Below are 22,887 nucleotides of genomic sequence, written 5' to 3' on the forward strand. Positions count from 1 at the left end.
TAAATAGTTACTACTAACACAGTCTGTTACTCGTTCAGATATTCTTTCTTCATCTACCAAGTAAATTTCTCTTTTTTAATCTCTAAAAAACTTTAGTACTAACTGTTGAGTATTTAATTTAATCTCTCTATAAAATCATCTAATATATATACACGGGTTTTAGCATATTCATAAAAGAATTAATTTCAAGTCTACCCATCGAAACAAACAACCAACTTTCTCTCCAGCCATCAAACTAGACTTGTATCAATCAAAATCAATAAAAAAAACTACTTTTATATATTTACTGTCAATACAAAATGCATGCACAAACACGTACGCACAAAGTTAAAATATAAAACAATACAAAAAAAATAAAATATAATAAACAATGGAAATAATATGACACACACACGCAACTTGTATCATCGGCAAAAGATATTTCTAAGCTCCCTATTTGCAACCACAAGTTCCATAGTACAATCCATATTAACATGTTTATACCTCCTCACAAATATTAATATCTTAAACCTTCCGGTCAACCTTGACCGACTTCTCAGAGGCAAAACCCCACCGTTGATATCACTCCTTAACTCCGACAACGTTGTAACTTTCGAAGACGACAAAGTCACTGGAACAATAAACTTCCTCGTATCTCTTCCTTTGACTCTGTCGTCCCAAACCACCCCTTCACCGACCTTCTGTTCCCGGTAGTAGAAGTCCACGGTGGTGCTCTGGTACCGGAACCGGCGGAAGTTTCGGTTTCTGATACCGACTTCTGTGTTCATTATTATGTTAAATGAAGGATTTGTTGAATTGGTGACAACGTTGAATGTTCTGAAAGTGGCGGACCGGACACGGAACCTGTTTTTCATCTAAGTAATAGAAAATATGATGTAGTCGATATGTTTGTTAGCTTAGTTGACTTTATCTTTAGGTTATATAGTTAAAGATGTTATGGGTTCTTGATGAAACCGATTACGGAGAGAGAAAGGCACACGAAAACAATATGTTTGCGTGATTATGTTATTGATGTTAATTTAATTTCTCTTAATATACATTTTCAAATAAAACCTTTTATTAATTAATTAAACTTAACATGGTATATCTAACAATTATCAAACAATCAACACTCCGAGAAAAATCTTTATTACTCAATTTTATTCTTTTTTTTAATTCAATTTATATGTTTTATAAAAATATAATTAATAGTACTCAAGTTATATAAATATCAAAATATTCAAAACGATCTCAACTTTAAGATTTCAGCGTTAGTTTAAAGCTGAGCTGAGTCAGCTTGGTGTAAAGCTCGAGTCGAGCTAGCCTTGGCTCGCTAACAAACTTAAATTAAAATGTTATTCTTGCTACATCATGCGGGCATTCGACTAATATATATAATAAGATATAATTAATATTTTAATCTATTACTATATAAATGATTATAATGGACATATATAAATAAATACATATTATTGTATTTATTCTTATACCTGGGAGTACGAAAGTTGCCAACGGTTAGAGCTAGTACGAGGATGATTCCTATAGCGAAACCGACAATGATGAGAATGGAGATGAGGTGGCGTCGGCGTCTTTTCCGGCGAGCTTCGTTTGCTACGGCTTGAAGATCTTCGTTGACGTGGCCATAAGGGTTAGTTGGAACCATTTTTTTGTTGTTGATGTATGGAATTGTAATTAGTGACTATAATAATATATATAATAGTGGAGATGAGATGACAAGGGTTTGTAAATTGGTGTTTTCGTGGCGTTTAACTTTGTTGACTGTTTTTACGTATATATTCTAGATGTTTTGATTTTTCTTTGGCTGATGGCTTTGTTTATGTTGCATATTGTAGTTATATCAACAACTTTGTTAATTCTTTTGTTAAATATGATACTTTCATATCTTTTAAGCTTTTCTATTTGTCTTTTGTTAATGAAATTCAATTTATTAGTCTTGAGTTTGGCTCGTTTCAGTTTAACTCGATCATTGTTTTTTTAAACTTGGGCTCTCATTGTTTATCACGTATTAATTAATCTATATATATATTTTTTAATTATTCATATATTTTCAAGAAAAACTTTAGTAAATTCGGCTTGAGCTTGAGTAATACCTTAAATAAGTTAAAGCTTGGCTAGAGCTTGATTGGGCAATGTGAAATTAATATATAGAAATCTAAACAAGTTAAAATTTAAAAATACACAAGACTTGTTAAGCCTCGACGAGTCTAAACGAGCTTTCTGCACAAGCCACACAAAGCTTGAGCTCAAACAAGATAATTAATCTATTTGAGGTTTGGGATTGAGCTCAAAAAAGTCGGTTCTTTCAAGTTTTTTATCAAACCAAGCTCGAGTAGCTCAATGAATGACTTGGGCTGTTTACACCCTTAAGATACCATCGGTTAATCTTCTTCAAAAATGTTAAAACACATACGGATTATACGTTTGAAGTTTTAACTATACATTTTAATATTCATTAAGTTATTAAGATCATAAATATCATCAACATGTAATTCGAGTCCTTGCTGAAAAGTATTAACGAATGAAATATATATTTGTTTATTAACCTGGGTCAAAGTCTAGTCATTGATTGATAAGGAAATTCTGGAAGGTAAGAAAAATAATTTGAGATACGCGGATTCAACGTCCAAAAAATACACTGAAAAGGTATTGGAAACTTGGTTAGAAAGTTTAGGTTTATAAAAATGAAGACTTTTATTCTCGAAACTTTTAGAGCTTTATCATTAGTATTCATAATTATCATATTAACGCAGCTAACTTTATATAACGTTAAACTAGCAGGAAGCTAGAGTATCTAAAAATAGGATTTTGTCGGAGGTAATGGAATGGAAAGGGAATGAAATAAAAGAAGGAATAAAATGAACAAGATAATGAAATGGATCGTTACATACATTTGTCTTGTTTGGTTAATCCATGATAATGAAATGAATTATTACATTTATGTTGTTTGGTATAAAAAAATGTAGAAATGAAATAGAAATAAACAAATACCCAACCTTAAAGTAATTTTTTTTTACCAAAATAAAAAATAATTGCAATGGCGACAGTGGTGGCGGTGGTTGTGTTGGCGGTGGTGACAATGGTTGTGGTGGGGTGGCGGTGGTCAGGCGGCCAAGACCGGTTTTAGGTTCGTGCAAGGTGTGCAGTTGTACAAGGCCCACAACATAGAGGGGCCATCCGCCATCAATATTTATACATCATCCATGATCCAAAAGTCCATCAATCTCATATAACGCTCTTTTGGTCTGGCCCAAATTTCAAATAGCTGGGCCATAGAATTTGAAACAAATAAAACTAGTTTTATACCCGTCCGGTGGACGGGGGTAGAGGTGCACAAATCGGGTTCAACTGGAAAACCCGAACCGGTTCGGAACCGGTTTTTTCACACCGGGTTGTAAAATGGCACCGGTTCCAATCAAGAACCGGTTCGGTTCCCGACCCGAAATGATGCCCAGATATGCTAACTTTTAGGAACCGGGTAGGGTATGAACCGGGACCGGTTTTTACGTAAAAACCGGTTCCACCGGTTTTTTTGAAATTCAAATATTATAGCCGTTAGGAACCGGTTCCAACGGCTATATAGCCGTTTTTGACCGTTGGAACCGGTTTTTTAACTATAAATAGGTTATTTTTTTACTCTAAATAGCAAGGCTTGTTTGTGTACTTGTTAAACCACTTCCAAAACTATAAAACACACTCCAAACCACAATTAATCTTAAACCGACAACAAATGGCAACTAATGATGACGTTGTTATGATGATCGAAACAACAAGATGCCCCGATGTTTGGGTTCATTACGATTTGTGTCTCATGACCGACTCACATGAGTTGGCACGTTGCAAATATTGCTCGAAGTTTCTTAAAGCAGGGTCCAACTCGACATTACGAAAACATACGAATAAGTATTGTCGAGAGAAAAGAAGTTTGGATGCTAAAAAAACGGAAGTGGGAGAGTCGTCCGGCTCTACAACCCAAAAATAAGTATTCCCGGATTAAAACGACGGACTTTGTATTTTAAGTTTTAGTTGTTATGTTTAGTATCGTTTATGTTTTAATAATGTTTGTAATAGTTATTTTTTGAATAAATAAAATGTTCGTCGTTATTAAAAAAGTAACAAAAAATTAATCATGAGTAACAAAAGTAATTATAATAAAACAAATCAAAACTAAATATTAGTTGAACAAGTTACAAATAATTTTACCAAAACAAATAATTACAACTCTTCTTCGTCTTCATTCTCGTCTTCACTCTCGTCTTCGTTATTGGAAGAAACCCCGTCCTCCGCCTCCTCATCATGAATATGACGCTCTATTGGTATTTCGTCTTCAAAGTTCGCCTTGTGTTGTACACGATCCACCGCATCCAAATGGTCCTTTAGGCAAATGCAAACCTCTAGAGACTCGGGAGTTAATTTTGTTCTTCGCATAGATAACACCCTCCCACTAAGAGAAAAAACCGATTCGGAAGCAACCGTTGAGGCTTGTACGGCAAGCAAATCACGAGCCATGGCGGATAAAATGGGAAATTCGTTTTGTTTACCTTTCCACCAAGCCAACAAATCAATATTGCGAATTTCGTCGACCGTTGCGCCCTCAACATAGTTTGCTCCACTATATCGACCAAGTTCGCTAGTTGGTGTGTTTCCTCTTTGCCTCTTAGATGCCGATTCACGAATCCCATTCATCAAGTTTGTAAGTGGGTCATTGCACGGCCTACTAGTTGTTTTTTTCACAAAAGACGATCTCGTGCTTGGACCATACATTTGAAAATAATGGTCATAAAGGTCTTGAAGGTTTTTTTGGAACTTGTCCTTCGCTTCCGTCGACAACTTCGGGTCAATCTCGTGCATACCTAAGTTGTCGAATATTTCCTCAATCGTTGTTTCAACCCCATTAACATTCCAATAGGGGTTTAATGCGGCGGCACAAGTAAAGACCGGCGGTATGTTTTCAAAATATTTTATGAAAAGCTTGTAAAGTTTGGCGTTGGGCAAAAGCACACTTTAACATATGACAAGTTGAGTTCCAACGGGTTGGAACGTCCCAATTCGGCCCCAAATACTTTCTTTCAACCGACTTGCAATAGTTCTTATATTCAAGATGTCTTCTTTTACCACTTTTGAAGACATCTTGTAACATAAGTCTAAAGTATTTTAAATCATCACAAATGTTTTCATTGTTAAGACCTATTTGAACAACCAAGTTGATGATATGTACAACACATCGAACATGAAAAAAATCCACGAAACAAGGTGGTGAATATTTAATGATAAATTTTTCAGCCGCCTTAGTATTGTTTGAAGCGTTGTCAAACGAAATCGAAAATATTTTATTTCTCAAGTTGTAAGTCGTTATAACTTCATCAAGTAATTCAAACAATTTTTCGGCGGTATGTGGGAACGGGTAGTTTTCAAAAGCGATGGTGCGTTTCATCAATTGCCATGTCACCGGATCAACCCAAGGAGCGGTGACACATATGTATGATTCGGGCAACCCGTGTGGTGCCGACCAAACATCGGTAGTTAAACTAACCATGGCTTCTAAAGAATGAAAAGACTCGATTAACTCTTTTTTAGCACACTCCCACAACCTGATACAATGACGTCTTAAGGTAGTACGACTTACATGTGTGTATCTCGGTTGTAGAGTTTCGCGAATCAACGACATTAACTCCGGGTCATCAAAGTGGTTAAACGGCAAACCTCGTTGAATAACGAACTTTGCCATTCTATCTTGAACTTGAGTCGTGTTGTAACGAAATAGTGTACCATCTTTACCCAAGTCAATTTGATCGGTCGCGCCAATCCCTTTCAACGCCTTGCAATATGGCTTCTCGATGTGCTTTCTCAAAGTAGAGTTGGAATCGTGCTTTAATATTGAACCACATAGTTTGCAACGAGCCTTTTGATAACCTTCGTCATCCACAATCAAATCCCAATTCTTCCATATGTCTTGGTTGCGGTTATGGTTGACTACCGTAACAACCCTTGGGTCCTCCGTAACAGGAACGGGGGCAACAAAAACACTCTTCTTAGCCTTCTTGTTAGTTTTTTTGATGGGTGCCATAATAATATTTAGTTGGATGGTCGGGTAACGGAACGGGTTTGCTAAAGGAGTAGTATTTTAGTTTGTTTTTGAGTTTGGTGGTGAAATTAGTGGTGGAAAACAAGTTATATATAGGTTTGGGCATCAAAAACTGGTTCCAACGGCTATATTACCGTTGGAACCGGTTCCAACGGATCTTTTGTCTCTCAAAAACCGGTTCCAACGGCTATATTACCGTTGGAACCGGTTCCAACGGCTAATTGGTGTCTAAAAAACCGGTTCCAACGGCTATATTACCGTTGGAACCGGTTCCAACGGCTAGTTTGACTCTTCAAAAAAAAAACCGCCGGAACCGGTTTTTCCGGGTACGAACCGAACCAGTTCCAATTAAGAACCGGGTAGGAACCGGGTTGGAACTGATACTGACATACAAATAGGAGAACCGGGTACGATTTTCGGGTACAAAAATACCCAAACCGGGTATTGTACCAACCGGGTTGGAACTGGAACCGGTTCCGGTTCGGTTCCACCAGTTAGGTTCCGGAACCGGTTTTTTTGTGCACGTCTAGACGGGGGTACTTTAATGTCATATTGACGTAAGTATTTTTTTATTTTATTTTTTTGCATTCTAAACGAAACAATATTTAAAGAAAAAAAGCCGAAATTGATTAAATACTTCATAAAAAATTCATATTTACATATAGAAAATATAAATGAAAATTATGAACATTTCTAAAGGCAAAAAATAGGACATCTAGTTCAGAGCACATAAGAATAGATCCATAATCAAAAGACATACTTAGAAATACATCCATCATTAGGACAAATAGTTGCTACTACAATTAAGATCTTTCATCTAGATAAGTTCAGAAAACAAAAAACTTCTTTTATCTATTTGGGAGATAAACAGTTCATGTATCTAATCCCAAACTATAACCAATGTTTATGAATTAAAAACAGTTTTGATATAAAATTACTCAATACAATTCACCTAAACATTAAAAAACAAAAATTAGGAAAACTCCTCGGAACGAAATCCCTTGTCTTTTCTTAACTAACCAACCCAGCATCTTCTTGCTTTCATCCATAGTCATCATCTGCATAAATAAAAAAAATATCAACATGAGGAAGACAAAACAAAATCTAAGCACCCCAAATCAAGAAAGAAACCAAGAAAAATGTAGTTCTATAAAAAAAAACTGAATTTAACACAGATGGCCTTGTCAAGTTAGATGAAGGTATACAAGGTGCTAATTTTGACTTGTTTATATGTCATGTAAGCAAAAATAAGAATTATACAATTCCATTTAAAGAACCGTGAGCAAAACTTAAATAGGGAATAACAACCCTAAACGTGGGAGAGAGAGAGAGACATGCCGGAGAAAGAGGAACCACGTAGAAACTGAAACATAGAACTACAGGTATTGTAACCTCTGCTTCTAGAAGGATTTTTTGAACTTTAAACGGTCAAGATTTCACCTCAGCCTAATCCAAGGGTTGTAATTCGTCTAAAAGGTAGTTTTATTCACCGGGAACAGTATATTATATAATTCCTTCTGTCCAGAACTCCAGAGTCCAGACCCAGTCCTCCACTTCTATATTTAGTTTTTGTTCTGTTTTAATTTAAGGTAGGAAAGGAAAACATTTCCATTCCTTTCTTTTCTTTTCTTTTCATTTTCCATTCCTTTACTACCAACCAATTTCTTCCAAAATGGAAATAAAGATTTTACACTACAAAACCTTCACTTTCCTTTCCTTTCTCACAATAAATGAAACTCAGGAACACACATTTTCTTCTTTCATTCATTTAATGAAACTTGGGAACACAACACTTTCTCTCTTTTCATCCCTTTCATTTCCTTTCCTACCTTAAGTTGAACTCAGGAACAGAGCCTTAACAACTCATGCCTCCATGCCTTTAAAATATTTTAAAAACTAAATAAATTATTTTCATATTTATTTACTTAATTTCATCACACCTTACATACGAGTACAAAGATGTAAAGAGACTTTACTATTCATCAAAAGGACGTAGTCGCGTCGTAGGATACGAAACTAAAAAGAGCAAAGAAAATTAACATTGATAGAATTAAAAGGGTATTGGCCTCTTGAGGTATACATACTACTTTATTATGTTTTTATAATTTTAGTTTTTATATCATTATGAATTCTGATTTTGTGAAGGGCCGATAACGAAGCATTTTTCTAAAATTGTGCCTTGGAATTTGAAGTTACGTTGTTAGGTTTAATCATTTATAAATGCATTTGGAAGACGAGCTACCTTGAAGAGACCTTTGCGATTCTCTCTAGATTTTCAATAACTTTTATAGGGTAATTATATATTATAACTAATGATAGTAGACAGTTTCAAGACGTCGCATATCACACGAGCTAGAATCGAAAAAAATAAACAAGAAATTCGTATTTTTCAAGATAAAATGATATATTATTTAATCGGGAAAATGAATACACATCATGGTCTCTTTTATGGAAAATTCTAGCAATTGTGACAACTAAAAAAATTAGATATGACACTTAAGAAATTATTGTGATAACTAAGACATTGCATAAGTTTGTGACTTGTAAAAGATTATGAATAGCAAGTTTGTGAGCTAGAGGCTTTAAATAATATAGAGGGTAATTTAGAAATGAATGATACAAAGAAATGGGCAGTGATAGATAACGTCACGGCACTCGCCATGTTTTTTTTAATATGAAATTCGATAGTGCTATGCTTTGTCATATCATAACTTTCTAACTTATTATTAAATGTAGAATGAATTCGAACATGATAGGTTAACTAAATACGTAATTTTCTCTATACGCATGATTGATAAGTGGATCACATAATACGACACGCTTTGAGTATAACCAGTTTAAACACACAATTATTAACACCATTGACGAAGCTTCATTGAGGCCGGGGCCCCTGTTTGTGTGCGTAGTAGTGTAAATTTACTCATTTTCGACCGAAATTTTTTATACGTAGTGTAAGTTTAGCCTTTTTTGATCAAAAATTTGAGCCCGCCCCCCCTCGTTTGTGAAATTTTGTATACATTTTGAGCTCCCCCCTCGGTGCCTCAGTCCAAGCTTCGCCACTGAATTTAACGCACATATATATACTGAATGAAATAAAAGTTATCAATAATTACAGTTCATATATAATTATTTATAAACTATATGAAACTTTATATTTGTAAAATAATAAAAGTTCATTTATTTTAAAAAGTCAAGACCTTTTTAGTATACTCTTATTAATTTATTAGCTTAAAAACTGTTTAGATGTATGGTATCCACTTTAATAATCCTCTGTCTATTACTTTTTCTATAGAGTTAAGTGTCATTTTAATACACGTAACTTGTTTAATTACGTAACTTTAGTACTCGTAGCTTGTTCAATTACATAACTTTAGTATCGTTTTTGAATTCATTGCAAATGACTGCTTCGATTTTCTAAAATTTGTCATTTTAGTACTTTTTCTAACCCCGTTTATTTTTTTTCGTTAAGTTAGGGGTAAATTAGTAATTTCGTTTATTTTATATATTTTCTCTTTTAAACTAAGTGTTATTTTCATATATGTGGTTTGTTTAATTACGTATTACTAAGTGCATTGTTTATTTTTGATTACTTTCTAACGTGTGAGAAAGTACATATGAACTACGAAGTATAGCATCATTCAAGAACTCCCACTTTAATAATTCAAAGGCCTTACCGAAGTCAACCCTAAAGATAATATCATCATCATCATCGTACTCAGTATATCCCACCAATAGCAAAGCTATGGTAGGGTCTGAGGAGGGTAAGATGTAGGCAGCCTTACCTCTACCCCATAGGGATAGAGAGGCTGCTTCTGGTGAGACCCCCGGCTCCAACCCTAAAGATAATATATAGTTTTTTTTTGTCCCCATAAGCAATAAGTTACATTTATAATCAGAGGACCCTCCGTTCTCCTAGATGTTCCTATCATAAAAATGGAGTTAGTGACCACCTTGGATTACCCTATAATAAGGCAATAGCGTTTAATTTCATTCCAAGTCGTTAACAAGTTGTGCATATGATTGAAAACATCCTACGAGTAAGGCCTCAAATTTTAAATTTACATAAACTTTATAATTGGTCAAATAGATTATATAAATTATGTAACAAATATAATAAAAATATAAAAAGTTACACCAATGATCACCAACGATACAATGACCAACACTTACATGCCAGTCCAAGGTCGAGTTAATTTCAAGAAATCAACTCTAGAGGAACCACCATCCTCCACCGCAACCTTTGCCCTTCTACTCATCTCCAAAATCCGTTCTCTCACTGCTCTCCCTTCCTCGCCATCCATTAACCGCCTCACCGTCTCATCCACGGCCTCTGCAGTCACAAATCCTGACGACATCGTTAACCATAGCGCCACCTTTATTTCCTCAACCAAATACACTCTATTCAACTTCTGCTCTGCATATAATGGCCATGCCACCATTGGCACCCCAGAAACCACCGCTTCAAGCGACGAGTTCCACCCACAATGACTCACAAATCCACCCACTGACTCATGACTCAGTATCGCCGGCTGAGGTGCCCAGTTCTTCACCACCAGACCCTTATCCTTAGTCCTGGTTAAAAACTCTTCAGGAAGAACATCATCAAGATCAAACTCTTTAACATCCGGTGACGGGTTGCGAACCACCCACAAAAATCTTTGTCCACTTCTCTCTAACCCGACACCAATCTCCTTCAATTGTTCTTTCTTAAACACACCCATACTCCCAAAACACAAAAACACCACACTTTTACTAGGTTGTGTTTTTAGCCACTTCAAACACTCGTTTTCGCTAACATCATCCACTTGATTTCCGCTAGCAATCAAAGGTCCAATAAGATAAACAGGCGGATTTGGACCGCCCCGAAGAGCTTCAACCGCTCTCTCCTCCAACTCTAAGAAGCTGTTTACGATTAAACCCGAAGATTTCGACATGTTAGTAGAAGTGGCCATAAATTTTTTGTAACTATTAGTTTCCCTATCAATCAAAACTGTAGGCATATATGAAGAATGAATGGGTGGTACACCAGGAATATCAAAGTTAATATCTAAATCTTTAATACTTTTAGAATTGGTAATTTTGTCAATGGTTGTAAGATATAAAAAAGCACATAAACCAGAAGCACCACTAGTGTAGAAATAATAAGTAGGCAAACCAAGGCTTGTGGACACTTGAAAACACGCATTAGAAAAGAAATCAAGAACAACACCTTTGATGGTGGATTTAGCCGAGATGGTTACGAGGGTGTTATGCATTATTGGGTTGTAAAGCTCAGGGATCTCGAAAGCGAGGTCTATGAATTCAGAAGGGAAGTCGGGTGGAAGAGCGAGTGTGGGGAGGTGGTGGAACGTGATGGACGGGTTGGTGGCGGAGACGGTGGTGATGTATTTATCAGTGGAGCCGGTTTCGTATGGTGCCGGAGTTATGATGATGATAATAGAGAGTGAAGGGTGGTGAGTGTGGATTAGTTTTCCTAGCTCCACCATGGAAACAAGATGGCCAATTCCTTGAGAAGGATATAGAACAACCACCTTAGAGGAGTCCATTAATTTTTGTTTAATGCTACTACTAGAAAAAATTGCCTTTATTTGAGTATGTAAGAGATAATGAAACCAAAGTAATCAAAGTTATTATGGTCACATAATATGTGCCGAGTGCTATATTTATAGTCTTCAAGTAGATCATTATTATGAGAGCATTTAAAGCCATAATTTTTATAACCAATAAAAGCTCGTGTATATAAAAAAAATACAAAATGTAACGTGGAACTAAATTCGCCATACACCGCTGGTGTTAGCTAGTTTCCAGACGAAAAAGAGGATAACGTGGCTTTGTAATTTGTGACTATGCTTTGTCAAAACTACATATACACGGACATTTCACATAACGCGATGCCTATTTAATTTTTAGGCGTTTACAGAAAGTGGACGCAGTGAGAACAAGCCTTTAAACGCCTCTCTCTCCTCCCAATCTCTCTACCTCTCTCTCATAAAACGTTATGCACATAACGTTCCTTACCATAATGCCATCCATAGTGCTAGTGCATGGGGGTGGTGTTCCCAGGCATTAAGGCCCCAAAACACCACAAAATATATACAACTACGGATGGTCTTAGACTCTTAGTGTTCAGCTTATCTCATAATGACGTGTGTCACGGCACGAGAATTTCTATGAGGCTCGACTTGCTTCGAGCTCTTTTTTCTAAAGCTTGAGTTAGGATCGTGAGCCGTTTTCCGATCAAACTCGAGCTTGATTCATTTATAACTTACTAATAATTTTATATACTGTTTAATTATTTTTAAATTTTGAGAAAAATCTTGAACGAGCCAAAGCTTGGTACGCATCTTAAACAAGCTAAAGCTCAGCTCAAACTTAGATGTGATGCTAAATCAAGTCAAAGCGCGCCTCAATTATGGCTATGGATTTTTATATGTTATCATGCATGAAAGAGTACTTTCGATTATTTGAGTAAAAAAACAATTTTTACTTGTTTCTTTAGTTTGTGTTTTCTTTATCATTAATTCATCAAGACTAAGAGCATCCATAACAACAAACATTAACAAATTTCCACATCAGCGTCACATCAGATTTCAAACTTTTCTTAAAAACCTTTATTTTCTTCCATAACAACAAACCTTTACAAATCGCCACATAATCATCTAACTCTACAATTAATTTATATTTAATTAAATTACTTGTATAACAAATTCAGTTTTTATGTTTCATATATATTTAGATGATACATCAAACATTTAACAAATATAACTTTAATAAATATTTAAAAAATATAAAGTTAAAAATAAAGCATCTAAGATATAATATACTTTATTAAACATTTATTTTTGTGGAAGTTAAAATATGCATTATGTTGTCATTTATTAATTATTATTATTATTATTTGTAATTTATTTTTTCAATTTGTATTTGGCAAAAGAATTCAGATTTTCTAATTTATGTTCCACATTGTCTTGAGTGGAGGGCCCACCTTTAAGTCCTTTGCAGTGGTTGTATTTACAAACCTGAATTAAAAAAATCAATCTCCACATCATTGGAGTCTTTACGTTACACAGTCAATGAGATGCCACATGTATTCAGACTTTGGGCCTTAGAGCCCGTTGCAGGTGCTCTAACAAACTCTACCGTTGACTCCTAATCTCCTACCAATCATACTAATTATAAGATCTACACTTATAATGGGCGAGTGAGTGGTGTAATTTAATTATCGGGTGATATATGTTGTAAAATCTCTACTTTTATGTTATTTTTTCATGTAGCACCTTGTTCATGAGGTATTACTTTGTCACAATCAACCTCTAGAGGACTATGGCCATAAACATTCTAGGCCGAATGCATATTTAGTTATTTACTGTCCATAATAAAATCTACAACCTCTAGACCATATATTCCTTTGGCCAAACATGACAAAATAGACCCGATAACTTGTAAGTATAGTTATCTTGTATTGTTTTCACTTCAATGGGCTTAAAAGCAATGTGCTGTTTCGATCATGTATTACAAACGAAATATACACCATAAAAACCATATATTTTTCGTCAAAAATACACAATTTAAGGTAATTTTGTTGACCCGACATGTTATGACAAGACTGCCGTCTGTTTTTTTTGTTAAAAGTGATTCATTTATATTTACATTGAATTAAAAGATCCAGTTACAATAGAGAGACCGACTAACAAAAATTTCTTTGATTCACCGTTATTTACCCTGCCCAGGGCTTGGTTAATTTCAGGAAATCAACTTGGGAGGAGCCTCCGTCCTCCACTGCAATCTTTGCCCTTCGACTGATCTCTAAAACTTGTTTTCTCACCACTCTCCCTTCCTCACCCTCCATCAACTCTCGAACCTTCTCCACCGTCTTCGCAGTCACAAATCCATCCGCAACCATTTTCACCGCCACTGCCACCTTCATTTCCTCAACCAAAAACACCCTATTCATCTTTTGCTCGGCATACAATGGCCATGCCACCAATGGCACTCCAGCAACAACTGCTTCTAGAGTTGAGTTCCACCCATAATGGCTCACAAACCCACCCAATATAGCCGGTTGTGGTGCACAGTTTTTCACCACCAGACCCTTATTTGCAGTCCTGGTCAAAAACCCTTCGGGTAGCTTCATCAAGCCCGAGATCCTTAGCGCCTGAACCCGTATCATTTTCTTTATCCAATGGCGGGTCCCGCACCACAGACAAAAATCTTTGCTCACTTTTCATCAACCCAATAGCTATTTCCTTCAATTGATCTTTCTTAAAAATCCCCATACTCCCAAAACATAAAAACGCTACACTTCTACTCGGTTGTGAGTTCAACCATTTTAAACACTCATTTTCACTATGATCTTTGTCACTCGCGATCAAAGGCCCTATTAGATAAATCGGTGGAGTTGAACCGTTAGTGACGCACTCACCATTCCGAAGCGCATCAACGTCTCTTTCTTCAAATCCCACAAAACTATTAGCAATTAGACCCGAAGAATTTGACATGTTAATAGCCGTGTCTATGAAGTTTTTGTACACGTCGGTTTCTCGATCAAACATTACCGCAGGCATGTCGGAAGCATGTATAGGAGGCAATCCAGGAATATTAAAGGAAGTGTTTAAACCTCCAATGTTTTCGGAAGTGGTGTTGTGGATCGTTGGAAGATATAAAAACTCACAAAGCCCCGAGGCACCACTCGTATAAAAATAATAAGTTTAGAGATTTGGATACTCGGAAAGCTGCATTAGAAAAGAAGTCAAGGATCACAGCTTTGATGGTTAACTTGGCCGAGATGATTACGAGGGTGTTATGCATTATTGGGTTATAAAGCTTTGGGATACCAAAAGCACGGTCCATGAAATCTGAAGAGAAATCTTGAGGAATAGAGACGGTGGGGAAACGGTGGAAATTGATGGGCGGCTGAGACAGTGTTGATGTAGGCTTCGGTCGAGCCAGTATCGAAAGGTTCTGGAGTAATGAAAACGATCACGGAGAGTGAAGAGTTTTGAGTGTGGATTAGTTTAGCGAGTTCCACCATGGGAACCAAATGGCCCATCCCCGGAAAAGGATATAGAACCATGGCCGCGGATTCCATTTCTTTTTCGGTGTAGATTATGGAGGAGATGAGGTTCTCAAGTCTCAACTACTCAACTTTAAAGCCATGAGTTAATGCAAGTGGGATTATTGATATTATGCAATGAATTTTTGTATGAGTTATAGTTTGGGCTTGAAATCCGAACCGGTTTGCGTACATATATTGAGAGGCAACTTTTTTTAGTGGCTTCGTTTGAAGCATCCTTTTGAGCTGAGTTTTAGATCAGTCAACTCGTATCCTCTTTACGATCAAAAGTCTTAAAAAATCTATATGAAATTCGGAAAAAACCTAACGCTATTAGGTCTTTTTAACGGAGAACCATTGAGAGACAACTTTTTTTAAATTTTGGACCGGTAGTGGAAATAAACTAAGTTGATATTATTATCGGCCAATAACATTTAGTTGGGATTATTAAATCCAATTTGCCTTAAGTAACAGAGTGTTTTTTGTTGGGTTTAAACGATTAAAACTTTAACTGGGCTTACTTGATTATTATTTTTGTTGTGCAAAAATATTTTTGTATAAAAATATGTTTAAATGAGTTAGTAATTAAGTTTAAACATTAAAAAAAAATTTATAAAAATATATATTTTATTTTTTTATAAAAAAAATTTGGGTCTAGCTGGATGTCATGCCTGGTCCGTCGACCACCTAGCCCTCCGTGAGAGCCGGCCCTGAGAAGGCATAAAAGAAACTGAAGAAAATGAGGCTAAAAACACAAAGAATAGGTTGGGTGAAAACTATCGAGAAATCTAAAACTAACTTGACATATTCATTCTATTGTGAAAAAAAATGATTTTACCTATTTGTTTGAATTACAGAAATATCAAAATTGCAAAATCAAACTGATACCAATTCGTTTGATTCACGGAATTAATAATTAACAAACTAGACAATAGAATTCATATGTAATGATGGGTCTCATTTAAAATACTTAGTATGACATTTTTAACATTTTTATGTAGCCTCTTATAAAACTCATAGTCAAATTTAATAAAAGTAAACATTTAACCCTAGTTGGGGACCTTCGCTCATCTCGCTTCACTTTAGACATGTACCAACTTAATTCTTATCCGATTCATCTTTAGACATGTACCAACCTAAAAACTTGTCGTGAATTGGACGATATTATTATGACATTTGTCAATTTTTCATTTTCAAAACCCAGCCCACGGTAACACGAAAATGGGTCAATAAAAGCATTCAATCCAATTCTTGACCAATTCATTAATTATATGTTTCGTGTGAAGTTATTAATCCAATAACAAACTCAAATTTTTTATACCACGATTCAAGGTCTTAATCCCCATACAACTGGTATAATTGCATGACTAATTGATTATGCCTTGGACCAAAACCAAATTGTTTTATGACAATTAAACTTGTTTGCTATATATTTTTCCAATCAACTTCTTTAACTACTTTTTTTTTTCAGAAGTGATGTTTGAGAAATGTTGTTCACAACTAAGCATGGGCTAGAAACAATTTTCAAAAAATGCGATCTTCGTTAGTAACGAAAACATAAAAAAACCCTATATGATTGACAGGGAATGCAAGACTCAGTTTATTTGGAATGTATAAGTTGCCGTCACTATAAGTTGTTAGTAAAGACACCTTATGCCATGTTTTTGTCAAGTTGTCATTAATATTGGAAATTTATTAATGACAACTTAATAAAACATGGCAACTTCATAAATTTCCAATACTAATGACAACTTACATGGCAGAAGTTTCCATTACTAACGACAATTTATACATTCTCAATGATTTGAGACTATTTGTTAGTTGGCCCATTTTTTAAGCATGACACATGCACATGTTTAAAAAATTGCTCAAGTGAAGATCACTTAGTTTGACCTTAGATTATTTAAATATAAAAAGGCGTATTTATTTCCGTTTGTTTTTCTCATATTTCGACCTTGTAACGTGTAACAATATTGATTGATATGAATAAATATTTTCACTTTAATATATAGTATCATGTGTGATGAACAATCTACATTACATCCCGATGTATAATCTGCCGTCGGTTGAGGTGTGACAATTATCATACGACATTAAGTATCTGTCACTAGTGACGGCAAACCGAATCCGACCGAACAATAATGAGAACAAGGTTGTATTCAAACATGTATTTCTTTAGTATTTGGAGCTAGGATATAATGAGTCTAGCGAGAAACCACACTTCTTCCGACCAAACATCAGTACCGGTATTAGACTAATACTGTAATAAATCAAATCGAGGACCGGTACCGAATAAATACCGTAATAAACCAAACTGAGTACCTGTAGCATACAAATAATGTAACAAACGAAAACGATACAGATATAATCTTCCACCGCAACAAGCGAGTGAATTTAACTAGTTTATCTAAAAAAAGTTAATGCATCTAAAGGTAAAGTATGCTTTAATTTATAGATGCTCAAATATTACATATCTACCTATTCTAATAAAAGAAAATCTCTGGTGCCACGTGTCAATTGGAAAATGAATATTGAGGGTGTTTTCCCGCTAAACATCTCTATACCTTTTATTGATAGCGGGCCGGTTTCCAAACTACCACTTATTGTTTTCCTAACCCTAATAAATAATAATCCTTTACGGCCGCTTCTTACTATGAAACTACTCCTGTCTCTATCTCACAAATCGATCTGTAATATCCAATCCAATTAGAACCCTTAAGGGTGACATCCTTTTTTTAACAGCTCTAATTGTGTGCGTATGTGTTAAGATTTGTTGGATATTTTGGTCTATTCATCCTTGGACTTAGGTTCTGGAGGGTGGAGGGAATCAAGAGAAGCCGATGACAGTAGTACGCCGGTTGCCATTGACAGGTCTGTAAATTAATTACTAACATAGCAAGGTTGAAACAACTTCGTTTTAGAACCGACGTTAAATGGACTAGGTTTGTCGTATTTAGTAAAAGTTTGTGTACATAAGAGTCGATGTTGACTAAGCCTTTCCTATTTCAGGCATGAGGCATGGCGATGAGTCATGTTGACAATAGCAATGTTTGAGTATCCATAGCATAATAGTGTATAAAAATTGTAGAAGAATGAAAAAAACATTTTGAAAAATTCTCTTTTATGTTTGTGATTAAGGTTATTGTTTCATTTAGCATGTTGGCTGCTATGTACAATTTTCCACTTTTGTGATACATCCTATTGATGCTAACTCATACAATATATACCTTTTCCAGTTACAGGACTTGAATTGTAGGAGGACGAAATAATAGTGTTGTTGGATTGCTAGAGTATTGAAAACATAATAGTGCATGAGAACTGCAGGAAGACGAAATAACATTTTTAGTTCTTGAAACATTTTTGTTATAGAATCGGAGACTAAGTGTTGAGAACTCTTAGTACATAAGAGTTTAAGCTGACTATCCTTTGCAGTTACTTTGTAGGCGCGCATGAGATCTGGTGGGATTGTTTAACAATAGCAAGCTTTAATATCAAAAGTATAATAGTGTCTGAAAATTGTGAGAGGGTGAATGATAAAAAATGAGTATGAGAAAATATATTTACTTTCAAACGACAATAAACCTCTCGATAAAGCTTATGACGAAATATGTACATAATTGATTATCCGATTGCGTTTGATTTTGTGTTCTCTCTTGTGTGTTGGATTGATTTGGTTTTTCGTATGTTTTGTTTTTCTTTTTTCTTTTTTGGTTTCTGCTTATAGTTAATTATTTTAGAGCTTATAGATGAAGTGTTTATAGTTGTTATTTTAGAGCTTATAGATGAAGCGCTTTATTTACTTTGTTGCGGTTTGCCATAAAGTTGATACCCCCTGCTATTAGTTTGAACAGCAATTATTCTGTTTGATTTATTATTTATGTCACCATAATACTGTAAATTTTTTCTTTTTTTGCTCTCCAAGTACTAGATGTTATCATCTGAGAAGCATATAAAAGAGCATTGCTGACACAAGCACACAATTCTATTGAAAAGGGATTTATAGCTCGTAAGCCGTCACTCGCGCAAGCTTTTATTATTCTTATAGCTCGTAAGTCGCCACGTGCGCAGGCTTTATTATTATTATAGCTCGTAAGCCGCCACGCGCGCAGGCTTTATTATTCTTAGAGCTCGTAAGCCGCCACACGCGCAGGCTTTATTATCCTTACAGCTCGTAAGTCGCCACGCGCGCAAGCTTCATTATTATTATAGCTCGTAAGCCGCAACTCGCGCAAGCTCCATTATTATTATAGCTCGTAAGTCGCCTCGCGCGCATGCTTTATTATTCTTATAGCTCATAAGTCGCCTCACGCGCAGACTTTATTATTCTTATAGCTAGTAAGCCGCAACTCGCGCAAGCTTCATTATTATTATAGCTCGTAAGCCGCAACTCGCGCAAGCTCCATTATTATTATAGCCCGTAAGCCGCAACTCGCGCAAGCTCCATTATTATTATAGCCCGTAAGCCGCAACTCGCGCGCAAGCTTTTATTATTCTTAGAGCTCATAAGTCGCCTCACGCGCAGGCTTTATTATTCTTATAGCTCATAAGTCGCCTCGCACGCAGTCTTTATTATTCTCATAGATCCGTAAGTCGCCTCGCGCGCAGGCTTTATTATTCTCATAACTCGTAAGCTGCCTCGCGCGCAAGTTATGTTACATTATTATCGAGATGCGCGCTCTACCTTTTATCAGGCCTCGCGCCACTATTGTTATAATGCGTGCTATATCTTATTCACTCCAGGGCACCATCATTATCATAAAGGCCACAACATGTCACCATCATGAAGAAAACCTCCCAAAACTCAAAGACAATAAAGACAAGGCCGAAGAAAAGGGAAAAAACCGCCTCATGGCCTAACACACCTCATAAAGTCCAGCGCTCCACCTAGACGCTTGCGCGCCCAGGAGCAATGCTGGACTTGGGGGGGCTTGTAGGGGTATGGTATTAAACCCGGTTTTACGACCTTAAATTTATTATGTTTGGCTTATTTTATTATATGGACTAATACAATGTTATTGGGCTGAGGGGGTTTTGTGGAGGTAACCCTAACTGGGCTAGGCCCATTAGGGTACCATGATGGTGGCCATGAGACTCTCTATATAAGGAGGTCTCCACCTCCTTATTAATGGGTCATGCTCAATAAGAGCCACCACCACTTTTTGTGTCATGTAGGGGTATGGTATTAAACCCGGTTTTACGACCCTAAATTTATTATGTTTGGCTTATTTTATTATATGGACTAATACAATGTTATTGGGCTGAGGGGGTTTTGTGGAGGTAACCCTAACTGGGCTAGGCCCATTAGGGTACCATGATGGTGGCCATGAGACTCTCTATATAAGGAGGTCTCCACCTCCTTATTAATGGGTCATGCTCAATAAGAGCCACCACCACTTTTTGTGTCTGTAAACAAGAGATCTTTGAGATTTCTTAGCAGTCACCTCCACACCCCCGAAAAACCATTGCAGGTCTCAAGCAACCGGGGGAGAAGATCAAGACGTGGTTCGTTCATCTCGAAAATCAGTGGAAACATCGTCATGGATCAGGTCAGATTCATTTCATGCTTCGACAATGAGAATGGAGATGAGGTGGCGTCGGCGTCTTTTCCGGCGAGCTTCGTTTGCTACGGCTTGAAGATCTTCGTTGACGTGGCCATAAGGGTTAGTTGGAACCATTTTTTTTTTGTTGATATATGGAATTGTAATTAGTGACTATAATAATATATATAATGGTGGAGATGAGATGACAAGGGTTTGTAAATTGGTGTTTTCGTGGCGTTTAACTTTGTTGACTGTTTTTACGTATATATTCTAGATGTTTTGATTTTTCTTTGGCTGATGGCTTTGTTTATGTTGCATATTGTAGTTATATCAACAACTTTGTTAATTCTTTTGTTAAATATGATACTTTCATATCTTTTAAGCTTTTCTATTTGTCTTTTGTTAATGAAATTCAATTTATTAGTCTTGAGTTTGGCTCGTTTCAGTTTAACTCGATCATTGTTTTTTTAAACTTGGGCTCTCATTGTTTATCACGTATTAATTAATCTATATATATATTTTTTAATTATTCATATATTTTCAAGAAAAACTTTAGTAAATTCGGCTTGAGCTTGAGTAATACCTTAAATAAGTTAAAGCTTGGCTAGAGCTTGATTGGGCAATGTGAAATTAATATATAGAAATCTAAACAAGTTAAAATTTAAAAATACACAAGACTTGTTAAGCCTCGACGAATCTAAACGAGCTTTCTGCACAAGCCACACAAAGCTTGAGCTCAAACAAGATAATTAATCTATTTGAGGTTTGGGATTGAGCTCAAAAAAGTCGGTTCTTTCAAGTTTTTTATCAAACCAAGCTCGAGTAGCTCAATGAATGACTTGGGCTGTTTACACCCTTAAGATACCATCGGTTAATCTTCTTCAAAAATGTTAAAACACATACGGATTATACGTTTGAAGTTTTAACTATACATTTTAATATTCTTTAAGTTATTAAGATCATAAATATCATCAACATGTAATTCGAGTCCTTGCTGAAAAGTATTAACGAATGAAATATATATTTGTTTATTAACCTGGGTCAAAGTCTAGTCATTGATTGATAAGGAAATTCTGGAAGGTAAGAAAAATAATTTGAGATACGCGGATTCAACGTCCAAAAAATACACTGAAAAGGTATTGGAAACTTGGTTAGAAAGTTTAGGTTTATAAAAATGAAAGACTTTTATTCTCGAAACTTTTAGAGCTTTATCATTAGTATTCATAATTATCATATTAACGCAGCTAACTTTATATAACGTTAAACTAGCAAGAAGCTAGAGTATCTAAAAATAGGATTTTGTCGGAGGTAATGGAATGGAAAGGGAATGAAATAAAAGAAGGAATAAAATGAACAAGATAATGAAATGGATCGTTACATACATTTGTCTTGTTTGGTTAATCCATGATAATGAAATGAATTATTACATTTATGTTGTTTGGTATAAAAAAATGTAGAAATGAAATAGAAATAAATAAATACCCAACCTTAAAGTAATTTTTTTTTTACCAAAATAAAAAATAATTGCAATGGCGACAGTGGTGGCGGTGGTTGTGTTGGCGGTGGTGACAATGGTTGTGGTGGGGTGGCGGTGGTCAGGCGGCCAAGACCGGTTTTAGGTTTGTGCAAGGTGTGCGGTTGTACAAGGCCCACAACATAGAGGGGCCATCCGCCATCAAATATTTATACATCATCCATGATCCAACAGTCCATCAATCTCATATAACGCTCTTTTGGTCTGGCCCAAATTTCAAATAGCTGGGCCATAGAATTTGAAACAAATAAAACTAGTTTTATACCCGTCCGGTGGACGGGGGTAGAGGTGCACAAATCGGGTTCAACTGGAAAACCCGAACCGGTTCGGAACCGGTTTTTTCACACCGGGTTGTAAAATGGCACCGGTTCCAATCAAGAACCGGTTCGGTTCCCGACCCGAACCGATGCCCAGATATGCTAACTTTTAGGAACCGGGTAGGGTATGAACCGGGACCGGTTTTTACGTAAAAACCGGTTCCACCGGTTTTTTTGAAATTCAAATATTATAGCCGTTAGGAACCGGTTCCAACGGCTATATAGCCGTTTTTGACCGTTGGAACCGGTTTTTTAACTATAAATAGGTTATTTTTTTACTTTAAATAGCAAGGCTTGTTTGTGTACTTGTTAAACCACTTCCAAAACTATAAAACACACTCCAAACCACAATTAACCTTAAA

General features: G+C 35.9%; 1 protein-coding gene and 2 pseudogenes across 1 annotated transcript; all 3 read right to left on the reverse strand.

Moving 5' to 3' along the window:
* Positions 1 to 271: 271 nt before the first annotated feature.
* On the reverse strand, positions 272 to 1,759 carry LOC143572249 (late embryogenesis abundant protein At1g64065-like). The gene is made up of 2 exons (XM_077057462.1): positions 1,470 to 1,759; positions 272 to 843 (listed from the first exon to the last, which is right to left on the reverse strand). The coding sequence occupies exons 1-2, from the start codon at positions 1,640 to 1,642 to the stop codon at positions 405 to 407; spliced, it is 612 nt and encodes a 203-aa protein (XP_076913577.1). The 5' UTR covers positions 1,643 to 1,759; the 3' UTR covers positions 272 to 404.
* An 8,450-nt stretch (positions 1,760 to 10,209) lies between these two features.
* On the reverse strand, positions 10,210 to 11,628 carry LOC143572250 (UDP-glycosyltransferase 88B1 pseudogene; annotated as a pseudogene).
* Positions 11,629 to 13,731: 2,103 nt separating this feature from the next.
* On the reverse strand, positions 13,732 to 15,190 carry LOC143572251 (UDP-glycosyltransferase 88B1 pseudogene; annotated as a pseudogene).
* Between the last annotated feature and the right edge of the window lie 7,697 nt (positions 15,191 to 22,887).

The sequence above is a fragment of the Bidens hawaiensis genome, unplaced genomic scaffold (genome assembly GCF_021521415.1).
Source record: "Bidens hawaiensis isolate Kalapana, Puna unplaced genomic scaffold, B.hawaiensis_p1.1 tig00025785_1, whole genome shotgun sequence".
In the NCBI taxonomy this organism is placed as follows: domain Eukaryota; kingdom Viridiplantae; phylum Streptophyta; class Magnoliopsida; order Asterales; family Asteraceae; genus Bidens; species Bidens hawaiensis.

Excerpts from the sequence above, each read along its gene's own strand:
- LOC143572249 (XM_077057462.1), bottom strand. The coding sequence starts at position 1,642 with ATGGTTCCAACTAACCCTTATGGCCACGTCAACGAAGATCTTCAAGCC. Across the intron at positions 844-1,469 it reads GGCAACTTTCGTACTCCCAG|GTTCCGTGTCCGGTCCGCCA; the intron begins GTATAAGAATAA and ends GATGAAAAACAG.